Consider the following 15,333-nt stretch of genomic DNA (forward strand, 5'->3'; position numbering starts at 1 on the left):
GTATGGGGAAAGGCATCTAATTTCAAATTCCTCGCATTAATCAAAAAAATATTTGGTATGTGTGATAGTCATTATCATTACTTACAACCGGTACCAAATATTTTTTCGAAAATAGTTCCCAATTTTGAGAAATAATTCGTTAGATGCATTTCGCCGCAAATATTTCTCGCGTTACCTTTTAGCGATTTTTTGTGCATGGACACCAGCGCAAGTGCGTTACTATGTGACGAGTAGCGAATCAAGGCATGCATGTAACCCATTGGCTGATTATGACTTTCAGCTTTAAAATATTCCTCACGCAAATATATGGCTTTGCTGAATTTTGAATTATTAAAAATTTAAATTGTGCTAATTCTATGTATCAGGAAAGGGTTGCGTTGGAGTTGGATTGCGCATATGGATTATTGGTAAAATGATCATTACTTTTTCAATTTATTCAATCTCTTTTGTATTAAGGACAAAATGCTACTATCGACGATAGTCAGACTAAACGTAAACCTTCGTTTTAATACTATTTAGATTCGACCACTATCTTTTCCACGATATGTCGGTTCGGCCAAATATCATATGTTTCCTGTTCAACTAAACATTTTCGACCAAATGTCCATTCGACGAAATGTCCGTTCGACCAAATGTACTTTCGACCAAATGTCATTCGACTAAATGTCATTCGACCAAATGTCTTTCGACCAAATGTCATAGATTCCTTTCGTATTATTAAATAAAAAAAAGAATTCATTAAACATTTTAGGACCCAATTGTGTCTCAATTCACCAGAAGTGGAAACATCCAAATCACTAGGATTTCCAATGGACGGAGCGAATCCACAAGGACATTTAAAAAATTTCACCTTTTTGATGACTTTTGATATGAAAAAATAATTCGATTCAATCTTATTTCATCCCATTCTGTAGGCAGGCCGGCCATTCAAAGTTCTACAAGGAATTAAGATTTTTAGATGACGTTTAGATCATGGTTATGGTTGATTGAAGTTGAAAAGTGTTGCAAGTCACCTCGTTTGACGGTAGTCATAACTCCAACGTAGGAAAGAAGGCAAAATTGTCAATGATAATGTTAGTAGTTACAATGCAAACCACTAGTTTAACAACGTAATGAAAAAGAACAGCCTATGACCAAAAGAAGGGAAAATCATATATGAGAATGTTAGCAATGGTAACGCCAAAAACATAGCACCTCAGTTTTCAAAGATTATGCCAAATGACCATCATTCCAAATGACTATTATGCCAAACGACCGTTATGCCAAATTATTTTATACCAAACGGCTTTATGCCAAACGACTTTATGCCAAATGGCGTTCCCCCCACGACATGCACTAAACAAAGGACACGGGATATATTACACTAGATCAAATATTGGTCGCAGTGGTTTATGTTCCGAACAGAAAAAAAAATTGCTTTTAAAACTATATATTTAAAAACATGGATGTTGCGATGAAAAGAGGTGTTGGTTCGAAAATCCATATGGGACAGTCATGGTTGGTCAGAGTAATTTTGATACATTGCTGGTATAATTATCAGGGAAATCCCAAGCGAAACCCGATAATAATCATCAGGCTTTTCTGAAGGAATGTCTGTAGAGGAGTTTGTGTAGGAATAATTGGAATTTCCCAGTGCAATCCCATAAAAAATCGGATGGAAAAATTTCTGGAGAGGGAAAGGGATTGAATTTCCGAAAAACTCGGCGTGGGAGCTCCCAAAGAAATTCTTTAAGAGTTTGGGTGAAATTTTTGAACCAATTTCTTAAAATACTATGCAGTGAACCTTTGCAAGTTTTGCTGAAAAAAACCTGTAGGAATATTCTCTTGAAGTAACAACTAACAAAATCCTTCGAAGACTATCTGGAAAAATCCATGGATCCATGTGGAAATTACTGGAAGTATTAGAATCGGCATTCGACTGCTGAAGTATTTCGTGTAGGAAATTTTGGAGGAATTCCTTAAAGTATACCTCAAGAAATCGCTCAATCTCAGTCTTTTGAGAATTGCTTAAGGAATTTATAAACAAATTAATAGACTCCTAAACTGCCGTGAATCACAAGTCAGTCCCATGTGCATTTTCGTCAAAATTGAGTTGAAATCAGCTGCCTGACAGCTTAACTTGTCAAGGCTGAACCCTCGGTCTGGCTTTTGCCAAGTTTCCCCATGACCAATACTCAGACGGACTAGACAATTGCGCCCACATGAACACTGATTTTTTTATTAGTATTGTGACGTGGTAGTTTTTGAAAAGTACCCATATTCCCTTGCTTCTGAGAAAAGGAAGCATTGTGAAAATCAGCAGCTCCATCAGAATTTGTTTGCAATAGTAGTGTAGTAGTGTCATTACTAATAATAATAAAGTGTAATACTAATAATAATAAAGTGTAATACTAATAATAATAAAGTATAATACTTGAAGCAATATGTGGAGGAAATACTAAAATAAATTCTGGCTGGATTTTGTAAATGAATCCTTGAGGTGCCCAAGTAGCGATAAACGCGTAGCTATTTAGCAAGACCTTGCTGAGGGTCGTAGGTTTGGGTTAAGCAAGATTTGGGTTAATATTTCTCGGCTTCCCGGGCATACACTATCTTCGTGGTCACCATACAGTAATAGTCAATTGACAAAGAAAGCTCTCAGTTTATGACTGTGAAAGTACTCATGAGGACCCTGAGCTGTCCCAATTGGGACTTACGCCAGGAAAAAAGAAGAAAAAAAAATAATCTTTAAATGTATTCTTGAAGCAATCTGCCGTGAATCGCAAGTCAGTCCCATCTGTAAAAAGTAGGTATTGAGAAAATGGACTATGAAGTTTTCAAACTCGTTTTCCATGCGAATATTCAAACAAATTCCAGAGGATTGGAACATGTTCAAATCTTAATGAAACTTTCACAATTTGCTTTTCACAATGATATCTTTCCGAGAAAAATATAAAGATTATCAAAACTCGGTTCATTTTTGTGTTACACGGTGCGGGAATCTGTAGTGGGACTGATATGCGATTACTTTTCATTATGGGACAATTTGACTGAACTCAACTCAATTTTGACGAAAATGCAGATGGGACTGACTTGCGATTCACGGCAGTAATCCATGAAGGAATCACTTGAAAGATTATGTAACTTTGTTACAGATTCGAATTTTTTATCTGAAATTGATCGTTATATTCGTTTGCACTCACCTCGCTAAACTCTTGATCTTTCGCCTTCGCCATGTGTAGTACGTACTCGATCGGGTCGGAGAATGGGTTGTTCCGACTAGTTTGCCACTCGATGGTCAGCAGGGCCATCCCCGGCGCAGAGGACCCGGTCGTGAGGTGCGTGCTGCCCTGCACCGCGGTCAAATTGCTAACGCTACCGTTCAACGCTGTCGAGCTTGAAGGATGTTGCGGTGAGCTGTTGATGCTGCCCCCCAGCGGTTCGATGTACACCCTCGGTGCCTTGATGGTGTTCGGAGTGGCGGCCAAAGTGGCAAACACGAAATCCTCCGAATAGTCGCCCATACCGGCGTGTTTCGTTTCGACCGCTATCCGGAATGTGTAGGCGGTCAGTTCGTGCAGCTTCATCACCTTGCACGTGCTTCGAGTTCCGGTGTAGACGTTCTGATACTCCCCGGTGCGATTGTTCTCCACTTCGACGTAATATCGAGCGAGGTCCGCTAGATTCTTTCCTTCGCCCCAGCGCAGCTTCAGATGGGCGAATCCGAACTGAATACATTCCAGTTTTGGTGGTTTCGGTGGCAGTGGTGCTGTGGTGAATTTGATAAAGGGTGAGAACGAACCGTTTCCGATCTCGTTCACGGCTTGTATCCGAAGTTTGTAGGAGCTTTCCGGATGCAGTTCTTCGATCAGCATTTCGTTGCGATTTGTGCTGTAGGCAGCGGCAGAGTTTGCGCTGGCTTCTTCTAAATTCGCTTCTGGTTTGTCAGTCATGTCTTCGGACGAATTGTCGTTCTGATCAGCCTTCTCTTCATCCTCATCGGAATCTTCTTCCTCATCATCAACATCGCTATCTTCTACCTCGTCGTACTTTTTAGCGGACGTTTGTTCGTTACTTCTTCTACAAAGCGTTGAAGCTGCGTCGGCAATAATGATTCGATCATTGCATTCTATTTTGTATTGGGTAATAGGGGAACCATTGGACTGGGGCGTTTCCCAGCATATAAGTATACTTCTGGCCGTAATTTTGTGCTGCCCTAAAACGGGGACATTCGGCGGTGCCGCCGGGGTTTTTTGCGAGAATGTAGCAGAATAGCGAGAACTTCCGGCACTGTTAACAGCACACACCCGGAAGTGGTAATTGGTGAAAGGTGCGAGATTTTTCAACTCAGCCGTCCGTTGTAAACCGTGATAGACGGTTTGGAAGAGAAGTTCCTCCGTCGACGGTGGCGATGGATGATCAGCAGAGGTACTGGACTGTAGGATGTATTCGCTAATTGGTGCCCCATTGCAGTGTGGTTCGTCCCAAATCACAGTTAGATGAGTTGGCGATTTTAGGATGATGTTAAGATCCTTTGGAGCATTGGGAGGTGCTGCTCCGGCATGGAAACTATACTCCTCTGACCACCCTCCTGCCCCGATACGATTGATTGCACGTACCTGTACCGTATACATTTCCCCTGGCCTAAGATCCTTGACCACGCAAAATTGATCCTTGCCACGGTAGCACGAGTTTCGGCTCTTATTGGTCATCTCCACTTCCATTTCGTACTCTAGAACTGGTGCACCACCGTTGTAATCCGGTTTTTCCCATATCAAACACGCAGCATAAGGTGTTGGAGCACCGTTACAGTGCGGTCTAGGAGGCGCTCCTGGCACTTCTGGTTCAGTCGTTACCAAGCTTTGATCAGAAAATGCACTTATTCCACCAGGGCCTTCGCAAAGCACTCGGATCTGATAGGTCGTCCCGGGACTGAGCCGATCAATCATTGCTTCCGATTCTTTGCCACTGTATATTCGTTCGTATATTGCACCGGAGCTGATCTCCAGGTGGTACAGATTGATCTCCGCACCACCAGTGTCTACCGGTGGGTCCCACTTGACCTTGAATCCAGTTGCGTGGATTTTTCCCTTCACCTGGGGCTTGGTCGGCCTACTCGGGCAGGAAGGCAAGGTTTTGAACACGACCTCCTTACTGAATGGACTAACGCCGTTTTCGTTCTCTGCTTTTACCCTAAATTGGAATGTCGTTGCGCGTCTTAATCCTACACATTCGTAAACCGTATCTGGTCCGGTATAGATGTTCTTATAGCCATAGCCCTGGTCCAGATCATTCATTTGCAGTGTGAAACCCTCGCTCGGCGAACGTCGCTGCCAGGCGAGTTTGAGCGAGGAGGCCGTTGCGTGTTGCAAGGTCGGAGGTGCCGGAACGCTTGGCGGATTGCCGGCAGTGTTATACTTCACCATATCCGAATATCCACTCCGGCCATATTCGTTGACGGCCGCCAGTCGAAAGATATAACTCGTCGAGGGGTGCAATTTGTTGACCGTAAACTGTTTCCCTTTCGTTTTGCACACTTCAACAAAATCACAATTTTGGGAATTGATCAGATGAATCATACCGTTGTACTTTCCATTATCGTACTCCAGAATATAGTTGCTAATGTGTGCGCCATTATCCGCAGCGGCATTCCAGCGGAGCTGCAGGGAATTTTTCGTCCTAGCTATTAGCGTGGGTGCCTTCGGAACATCCGGTTCGCAAGCGGGTGTATTGAACACCGTTGGTTCCGTTGGAGCTCCGTGCAGCTGATCCAGGTAAACCTGTAACCTGACCGTGTACTCTTGACCAGGTTTCAGATCTTGAACCATGCAGCTCAAAGAATTGCCTTTGAAGATGCTCTTGTACTTGTTCTCCTTCCCAGGATCGCTCAGGAGCACTTCGTAGTGAAGGTCCTGCGTATTGAATGTGAGCGCTTCGTTTGGCGGTAGAGGACTTGGCACGGCCCACTGGAACAAAGCCGATCGGGATGTAATTTCGTTCACCTGGGGCGATTGCACGGAGCTCAAGTGGTCCACGATAGCTTGGGTGTCGTCTTCCTCCTCCGGCATGCTGGAAGACTCTTCGCCATCTTCCGACGTGGCCACGGATGAAGTTCCGTTCCTCTGGGTGGCGGAATTCGGATGCAGGTATTGGTGCTGCTGCAAGTGTTGGTGTTGCGGTTGATGCTGTTGCTGTTGCTGATGAGGCTGCTGATGCTGGGGAAGCTGATGCTTGCGCAAACTACCATTCACTTCCGTGTGCTTCCGCGGAGAATTGATTGGCGTTACAATGGAGGCATCTGAAATGGGAAATGATACTGGGTTAATGATAGTGCTTCACAACGTTTGCATTAGGAAATCAACAGACCAATCGATATGAACACAGTGCTGGTAGGGCAGATTGAGTGTCTTGAAAATAGGAACTTTAGAGGCCTGTTGTCTGAAAAAGAGGCCAAAAAGAGATCAACCGAATGAAATCTATCCTAACAAAATTAAATAGCTGTAAAACATACATTTCTCTACGGTTTTTGTTCTACGAGATTCTTAACCTCATGCTTAATCATAAAAATTCAACCGTGGTATCATTCCTTTGTCTTTTCTGAACAATTTATCGTTAATTCGGATACGAAAATGATGTACTATAATAATATTCAGAAGAGGCAAAGAAATGTTACTACGGTTATTTTTTTGTGATTAGGCATGTGAACAAAACTGTAGAGAACCCTGTATGTTTTACAGGTACTTTAATGGACAGAAATCAATTTTATTAGGTCAAAACCATCTCCAATCGGCATACACTGTCCTCAAAAGTTGTAAAGTACTAAAAATACGTTCAATTGGTAGTATTTATTTTGATTTTTGTTTTTCCAAATTCTCGTTAGATTTTTTTGAATGTAAAACATAGCCAAAAATCACAAATTTGACTCGAGGCACCTCCTAATCTTCTCCAAATTGGATGAAAATTTGTATGGCAGTTTGTTTTAGTATTGCAATTAGGACTTGGGGGTGACTGGTTGAATCCCAGACATTTTGATTTTTGTGAAATGGTCTAGGGGTCATCCATCAATTTCGTAAGGGGTAAAACATCTTATCATGGGGGATGGTGGGTTGAAATACCCTAAAAATGGTCTTACGTATTTAATGGAGAGCCCCTCAACAGGATTAACAGATTCTCAGCAGCAATTATCACTAGATGACATTTTTGTCATTGATCGATTTTCGTTAAGTTTAACTATGTTTTTGAATTTATTTTTTGCACTTAAAAAATCTGCTAGCCGCTCAATATTGTTTCTGAGACTTGGCCCACGGTTTAAAAACGTTTGGCAGGCCAGCTCTAAAAGATTACCAGGCGCCTCTAGAATTTTGCCATTTTGGTCAAAATAGAAAAATAGAGACTTTAGAGACCTTCCAATCCAAATGGAGATTTACCAGAGACTTGCATCTAAATAGTTAACGAGGCTCTGAAAAGAGAACTGCTATCAGCCCTGCGAATGAATACATTAGACCAAGTAGCGACTGAGTGTCTTAAAAACAGAAATTTTAGGAACCTGGATAAAAGAGATCTTTTAATTTTATATTTTTATAGATTGAACAGAAATTAAGAAGAGATCAAACAGGAATTGAAAATAAAACAAAAATAATGCAAACAGGAACCAGGTGATAAGAGTATTGATAGGATTCAGAGAATCTAGCTAGACATTTTTTCATGGATATTTTGGGAATTACTACAATATTACTCGTGACATTACGACAAGTTATTGTTCAAAGTTGTAAGATGTGGTGTAGATTTCTTCAAAAATTCATTGATTAATTCTTAAACGATCTCCTTAAGGAATTCCTCCAAAAGTTTCATTCAAGATATCGTCAAGAATTCAACCTGATTTTTTCAAGAATTATCCCAAAAATTGCTCTAGAGGTCCGCCATGAATTTCTTGAGAAATTTCTACAATGATCTTTCATAAATCAGGGTGTCCATTCAAAATCAGTTTTCCATTTTCAGGATTTTTCCCGGATGGCTAAAAGTTTAAAACAGGGTGAAATCATTATACAGTGCCTTCATATTTTTAGACATTTTTAATGAAAAGTTTTGAAATTTGATTTGACTTTCAAAATATTCGTTTTCGAATCGAAAGTTTTTTTTTTCACATTGAATGATAACATCATTTAATTTTCATCCTATGAATTGTTAATTATTGGGCTATCAGAAACACCATTGCAGTTCCATAACTAGTGAATTAAATAGTGTAGAAGATTATTTGAATCTAATCACTAAAACTTAGAAGGATTTAAAAAAAGTTCAAGCTACTTGCTTTTGAATGTCTAATATTATGTACCTAGGGGAATTAGGGGAATAATGGACACGTTAAGCAAATGTTCGTTTAAAGGGCATAAATTGGAAATGTTTTTAATTTACCCCCGGCTAGTTTTCAAGTTTGATGTTAGTACGACATGCTTCAATCATTCATGGTGATAAAAATCATATCATATGTCGGAAAAGTGAGAAAGAAAATTGGGATTGAAGACAAGGCTGGTAAAAAGGTATCGGGGCGAAATAAACACTTGCATGAAATTTGGGGTTGCAATATATTTAATGACTGTCAATAGCAATGATCATTTGCAAAAATCTTTGCAAATCATCTTTGAGTCGTATGACCGATATAGCCATAACAAAATAATCTAATACAGAACTAATCAAAACAGGTGCCATTTTCTCGTATTGTCATACAAAATGGCTACACACTAAAAAAATCTCATTTTTGCAGATGACGCAGTCGTCGATACTGACGTAATTGATTATGACACAAATTGAAATTTGAATCAATTTTAAATGCACGATGACGTAAATATGAAATCAAGTAAATTCAGTTCCGTTTGGAGACATGACCTACAGTATTTTGTCACTTGACTTGATTTTACAGCATAATGACTTAAAATTACTCGAAGGATGGCATCATCCACCGCAGAACGTCGGTGTAACGTCAAACGCCTTCGGAGTAAACAAAACATGCAGAAGGCAAGTGATTTTTTTTTCTATCGAGTCAAATCATTAATGTGAATTCAGTGCGAAGAACTTAACTTGACTGCTTTTAAGTAAAAAAAGTGAATAATGAAGAGTTTTAAGTGATTAGTATTTATCATCGTGCCCGTGTTGGCTCTTTGGTGGTGCTACAGCTTGCATCGACTTCATGGAAGATGTTCCTCTTGGATCCAGCAATCAATCCTTCAGAATGAAATTCGTTGTTAAATATAATATCAAAGAATAAAATACGATGTGAAATGTGAAAATAATTATTCAAACAAGTGTTTGTTATTAATCACAATCAGTGTCCGAAATAAATGAGCAGGGAATGTTTTGAAATTGTTGAGGTTATGTTGATACGTAATTATCAATAACGTCATGTTTGAAATTTACAGCACACAACAAGAACACTAGTAAAATTACTACATTTGCTCACAAAACCACGAATGAAATATAAAATCAAACGTAATTTTGCGTCATTTTACTCGCTTTAATATGTCGGTCTTAAATGACACAAAATTACATGATTTTTTCGAAGTGTGTAGCTTTTTAAAAAAAGATCTCTATGAAAAAATAATTAAGATTTTTTTAAAAGCCCAAAACTAAAGATGCTACCCAAACTGTCATGGATTGTCAAAACCAGGGACGAAAATACTCAATCTACTCTCGCCTATATTGACACTTGCTGGGTGGAATCTTCGTTGATTTTTGTTTGTTTTTATCCTCACCTTGAAAACGCAACAAAGATTGGCAAAGCGCTTGCCGCAAGATTTTCAGTTTTCTGTTAATCTGCTGATACTCAACCGCCTTGTGATCATCGGAAACAAAAAATGATATTCATTCGAATCATCTTGACTTTTTTACAATCCGCTTCGAAAAGTTGTAATTTTTGCACGCAGCACACTAAAGACGCGTCAATTTAATCGATTCCGTGCATCGGATCGTTCATTACGCGTATAGCAGCATATTTTCTAATTAATATGAACCTCATTGATAATCAATTTTCTAAAACTGATACTCTTCTGCTTTTGATCATCAAAAACACCAACGACTTACGGGCATCGTTGTTTGTTTTCTTCATCTACTTTTGTGCCATCTTCATTGGTACAATCATATTGGTGGTGGTGCGGTTGCTTTGATGGTGGCATAAATGTCATTGAATTGAGTATAGTGAGCATGAGTTTTTTCGTCCCTGGTCAAAACTTCAAGTTTGATTAAATTTCCCTTAGATCACAATTTTGATTTTATAAATATATCAATTAATTTATTATTAGAATCAGTCGAACCTTCCTACTAGTATTTATTTTCAGGTATCCCTTGTAGGTTGGCTTAGCAATTAAAATATGTATACGGCTTAGATAGGCAAAATTTTGCCTATCTCAAACATTTTGCCTATTCTCTGTATCTTCGGGTGTAATTTTCGTTGAATACAAGTACAGATCTTTATGACAGAAACGAAATCTCACCAAAATCATTTGACATAACTCCAAACAAGATTCTTCCCAGGGTTCCAAAGATTTTGCCAAGATTGTCTTGAAGAAACAAACAAAAGTCTGCCCAAGAATGCCCAAAGGAACTTGTCATTTATTCATCCATCAACAAACTCTTTATAAGGATCTCACAAGGAATACGCTGCGAATGACAGGAAGGATTCGTCAGAGACCTAATTGTTATAGATCACGGATTCAAACTAAAAATCCAAATAAAGCATCTTCAAAATCCGAATCAGTTCATCCGGGAATCCACCAAAAAGCAATTCTCAATGCCCAATAAGTCCAAATTTCATTGAACAAATTTCCCAAAAATATCAACTTTTTACCAACCGCCAGGAATTTTCCCAAAATTAAAAAAAAATCGCTAGGATGGAAGAGTTTTGACATGACTTGACATGAAAAATGTGCCATTAGTCATAATAGAAAATCATAAAGCATCTCATTAGGAACCTTGCCAACAATCCCTGTGTACTTAAACATGTTTCAAGGATCGCAATGATATTTACTAAAAACAACTTTGAATGTTCTTAATAACTTCTGACTTCTGACAAGTATCTCTTCTTGAAATATACTAGAAACGTTAACGTTGTCGAAATTGTCTAGCGCTTTTTCCCGGTGTGTTCTACACTTTTCCGGGTATTTCCCGTATTTTTCCCGGCCTTTTGTAATTCCCGGGTTTTTCCCGGGTGGATGGACACCCTGAGATTTTTCAAAAAAATCCAGGTATGTTTCTAGGTACCGTTAAGCTACCATTAACCGTGCATTTAAGAAAAATTTGCACTTCTAAAAATTATATAACTTTTCCAAATAATTTGAAGCCTACTAGAATACCACTATGTAGCGTGCAATTATATCATAATTCAGGAAAAAAAAATCTAAAACTAGTGATGCATAACAAAGAATTACTCAAAAATTATGTTTGAAAATGTCATGTTAAGGTGAAGATGAATCGAAGCCAAAGTTCATATTTTCAAGAGCACGGATCTAAAGAACCAAACATCCGTTTAAGCTGAAAACTTACTAGCTGGTGGTGACCAATCGATAAGGTTTTCAGCTCAAAAGTATATTTGGTTCTCCAGATCCGTGCTCTTGAAAATTTGAACTTTGGCTTTGATTCATCTTCACCTTAAGGTCGCCTCGTGCCGTTCTATGTCACCATTTACCGTGCACACTAGTCCACCATTCACCGTGCGTACAGTTTTCGTCATGATTTAATTTTGTATCTTGAAGAAACGCTGTTGATGGAGCAACTATGTTGCTAATAGTGTGCGCACTCATTTTTAAAAGTATTCAAATCTTCATTTACAATGAAACCCATAAAAAGTTTAAAAATTGGATAAATAATTATTTTTTCATTAAAATCGTTTGACTGTATTGTCCAAAACATTCCATATCCACTCAAAAACTAAACATGAAGTAGTTTAATAACGACATAACAATAAATCTAATATTACCGAATAATTTTATGCCTTTTACACTAATGCACGGTAATAGGAACCATATATATATTGAAAAGCGTCCATTCACCGTGCATTTGGGTTTCGACTGAAACACAATAAAAATTCTAATTTCCATAATATCTCATTGCTCATACGATGAAATATATCTTACTTGTAGTATCCACAGTGGGAACTCGTTGAAATTTTGAAAAATTTCATACTCTAACGTTAAAATAAAAAATGTGAATTTTTGGCGTTTCTACTAAGTGTTGAAACATCTAATTATCATACAGAATTCACATAATTTTGACTACATAAACTAGGTTTTTCAAAATGCTTTGTGACAAAAACTACTTCATTCCGTCAGGTTTATCTTGTTGTGCTGACAAAAGAATAATTTGTAAAAATTGTATGAATATTCTATAGAAATTTGTATTTGTGCACGGTGAATGGAGGCCGCACGGTGACTGGTGACTTAAAGGTAGTTGTCTAGGATATTTTTTAGAATTTATTGGAGAAATTTCAGAAAAAAAATTGGAAGGTATTTTCTGAAGTAATCGTAGATAAAACTTCTGTAGAAATTCCTTTAAAAAAACTCCTGGGAAGTCTAGGTGGATTTTTTAGAAATTGCCTTTAAGAAATGTACGTAGGAATGATCGGAAAAATTGCTGCAGTATTTGCTGATGTAAAACCTTAGTTGAATTTCATGGAGATTTTATTTGAAAAACAACTCTATATAATTGTTTGGAAGAGCTGCACTGCCCATATACGCATAATTGTCCCATGTGAATTGGAAATCCAGCAAACATGGGACTGACATGCGTTTATGGGCAGTGCATTAGTAGTTTGTAGATGAAATTTTGGAGAAATTCCTAGACATTTTTTTCAGGAACTAATGGAAGAACCACTTGTCGAATAACAAATGCCTGGAATAGTTTCTAAAAAATTTGCTGGAATAATGCCTGTAGAAACTTCGGAGCTATTCGTGATGTAAACCGTGGATGGATTTACGAAGGAATTCATATGAAAATGGGTGAAAGATAACTGGCATACTTGGCGTTGGATTTCCTCGAGAAACTGTTGTAGAGCTTCCTTAAAAAAATCCTTTAATGAATTTCTTCAAAAACTCTAGAGAATTTTGGAGAACTCCTGTAGGAATCTTTGGAAGTTCTGCAAAGCATTTCCTGAAGCAAAGAAATTGCACTAAACATCTCTTGAAGGATTTTTTGGACGAATTTTTGAGAGTATTCCAGAAGAAACCACTAAAGAATTCCTGAAGATCTCCCTCAAGATATCTTAGAAGATACTCCTGACAGCGCATAAGAGTCTTTGAAGGTTTCTCTGGAGCCTCTAGGATTAGACTTTTGCACCAAGGTTCATTACAAGGAAAATGCAAAAAATAGTGACTAGAAACTTTAGAGAACTTCCACAAAAAATAAAGACCTTTGAGAGACTTGCATTAAAATAGTGACCAAATCTATAGAAAACGATCAACTACCAGCCCTGCAGACGGCCACCACAATACCATTCCAGCAATTTACTTACTCAGTTCCCGTTGCTTTTGATTTTCCAGCTTTCGCACCAACTTTGTATGCTGCCTGATGGCCCGCTCGTCCTTGTGGTATTGGTTGTTGTTGGAGTGTGGCGGCGAAGGCGAGTGGGTTACATTGGTCTGGGGCGTGTGGAGGGTGTGGGTTCCGCCCCCTGCCCCTGCGGCTCCTGCTCCTCCGGCCCCTACTCCAGCAGCACCGGTCATAATTGGCGATTGGTAGAGATGTGGCGCTCCGGAACCCGGCCCAGTCTGATAACCGGCTGCTGCCAGGGGGTTGAAGAACGGCGGTGTCGAGCCATTTATCTGGAAAAGCAGAGCAAACAGATACAACAATGTAGCAAAACTCGTGATTGCCAACGCATCATTTAATTTACTGGGGAATTTTATTGTACCTCAATCACTATCTTCCCAACGACTCGACGAAGTTCACTAGGCTTAGAAGCTCTCTCCTCCATATATGTATGTTCAATGATAAGTTATTCAATGTTATTCTAACAATTAAACAGGATAAAGGGCCTAAGTAGCAAAACTTTTCCTTTCGCCGTTAGATAGAGCCGGGGGGTAACAGAGTCATTCAGCCAGCAGACACAAATGAAAACTGACACGTCGACGAAGAGTTGAATGCGCGCTGTTTGTCCCTATCAACCCACGAAGACCGACAACGACGACGACCGGCCGGGGCTCTTATCAACAAGTACCACCAAATGCAACACCTAGCAATACACAGTTGCAAAGGTTACACGTATGGTATGGGGATAGCTATAGATGGACATATGTAGGTAGGTAATACCACGTAGTCAATGTTTATTTGCAAAGCGATTTGCTGATTTCCACTCACTGTTCGATGGGCGAGTGGAAAGAGAGGTGCATGCGACGTGTGGTTCGTTGGTCGATTAATATAGCAACAACAGAACACGTCATTAATGCCGGTCATTCATAAGGCTTAGAGAAAAGGGACGTTCTTCTTAGAATGGATAGATACACTCCCGTGCATAAGTTTGGGTTCACCCCCTAAAAAACATGCAAAAGTGTTCTGTCAATATCTCTGTGATTACACGTCCAATTGAAACTCTCCAAGTAGCATTCGAAAGGCAAAGAGTTATTCTTACTTCGTATGTATTTTTCCAAAAACATTCTTTGAACTTTGTAAACTAAATTTTTACTTAAAGTTGTGACATTTTTCGAAAAACACACTGAAAAATCATATCTAATTTCCTCAGCATTGGGTCGACCAAAATTTTAAATCAAAGTGACATTAGAATCGTAATCTTATATTCTTTGAAGAGACCCCACGAAATTTTTGCGAAAATATCTGAAAAGTATTCAAAATGAATGAAACATTCAGTCAAGTCATCGTGCAACAGTTTGGGTTCACTCCTCAGTACGGTGTATCGTGCAAAAGTTTGGGTTCACCTGAACTTACTTAAATCTGTGAAATCTCAAACCAATCATGTACGCGCCATTATTTACGCTCAAAAAAGCTTAAAACTATAAAAATCGGTTGAAAAATGGCAGAGATATTGACAAAAATGATGTGCGTGCGGCTCAGGTGAACCCAAACTTTTGCACGATTTGCATCATACTGAGGGGTGAACCCAAACTTTTGCACGATGACTTGACTGACTGTTTCATTGATTTTGAATACTTTCCAGATTTTTCCGCTAAAATTTCGTGGGGTCTCTTCAAAGAATATAAGATTACAATTCTAATGACACTTTGATTTAAAATTTTGGTCGACCCAATGCTGAGGAAATTAGATATTATTTTCCAGTGTGTTTTTTGAAAAATGTCACAACTTTAAGAAAAAATTTAGTATACAAAATTCAAAAAATGTTTTTGGAAAAATACGTAC

The 15,333-nt window shown here is 38.8% G+C and overlaps 1 protein-coding gene across 6 annotated transcripts in view; it reads right to left on the minus strand.

The window, feature by feature from the left end:
• The window catches only part of LOC5567339 (fibronectin type-III domain-containing protein 3a), a 241,878-nt gene that overhangs the window by 15,942 nt on the left and 210,603 nt on the right, over positions 1-15,333 (minus strand). For 5 of the 6 annotated variants that reach the window (XM_021848353.1, XM_021848356.1, XM_021848354.1 and 2 more), the window contains exons 4-5: positions 13,475-13,784; positions 3,183-6,277 (exon numbers count right to left, since the gene is read on the minus strand). In XM_021848353.1, the coding sequence (XP_021704045.1) occupies positions 3,183-6,277; positions 13,475-13,784 (3,405 nt within the window). Of the gene's footprint in view, positions 1-3,182; positions 6,278-13,474; positions 13,785-13,873; positions 14,096-15,333 lie in introns of those variants that run through there. The other variant, XM_021848358.1, reaches the window with a different exon arrangement.

Source organism: Aedes aegypti, chromosome 2 (genome assembly GCF_002204515.2).
Source record: "Aedes aegypti strain LVP_AGWG chromosome 2, AaegL5.0 Primary Assembly, whole genome shotgun sequence".
Lineage (NCBI taxonomy): Eukaryota > Metazoa > Arthropoda > Insecta > Diptera > Culicidae > Aedes > Aedes aegypti.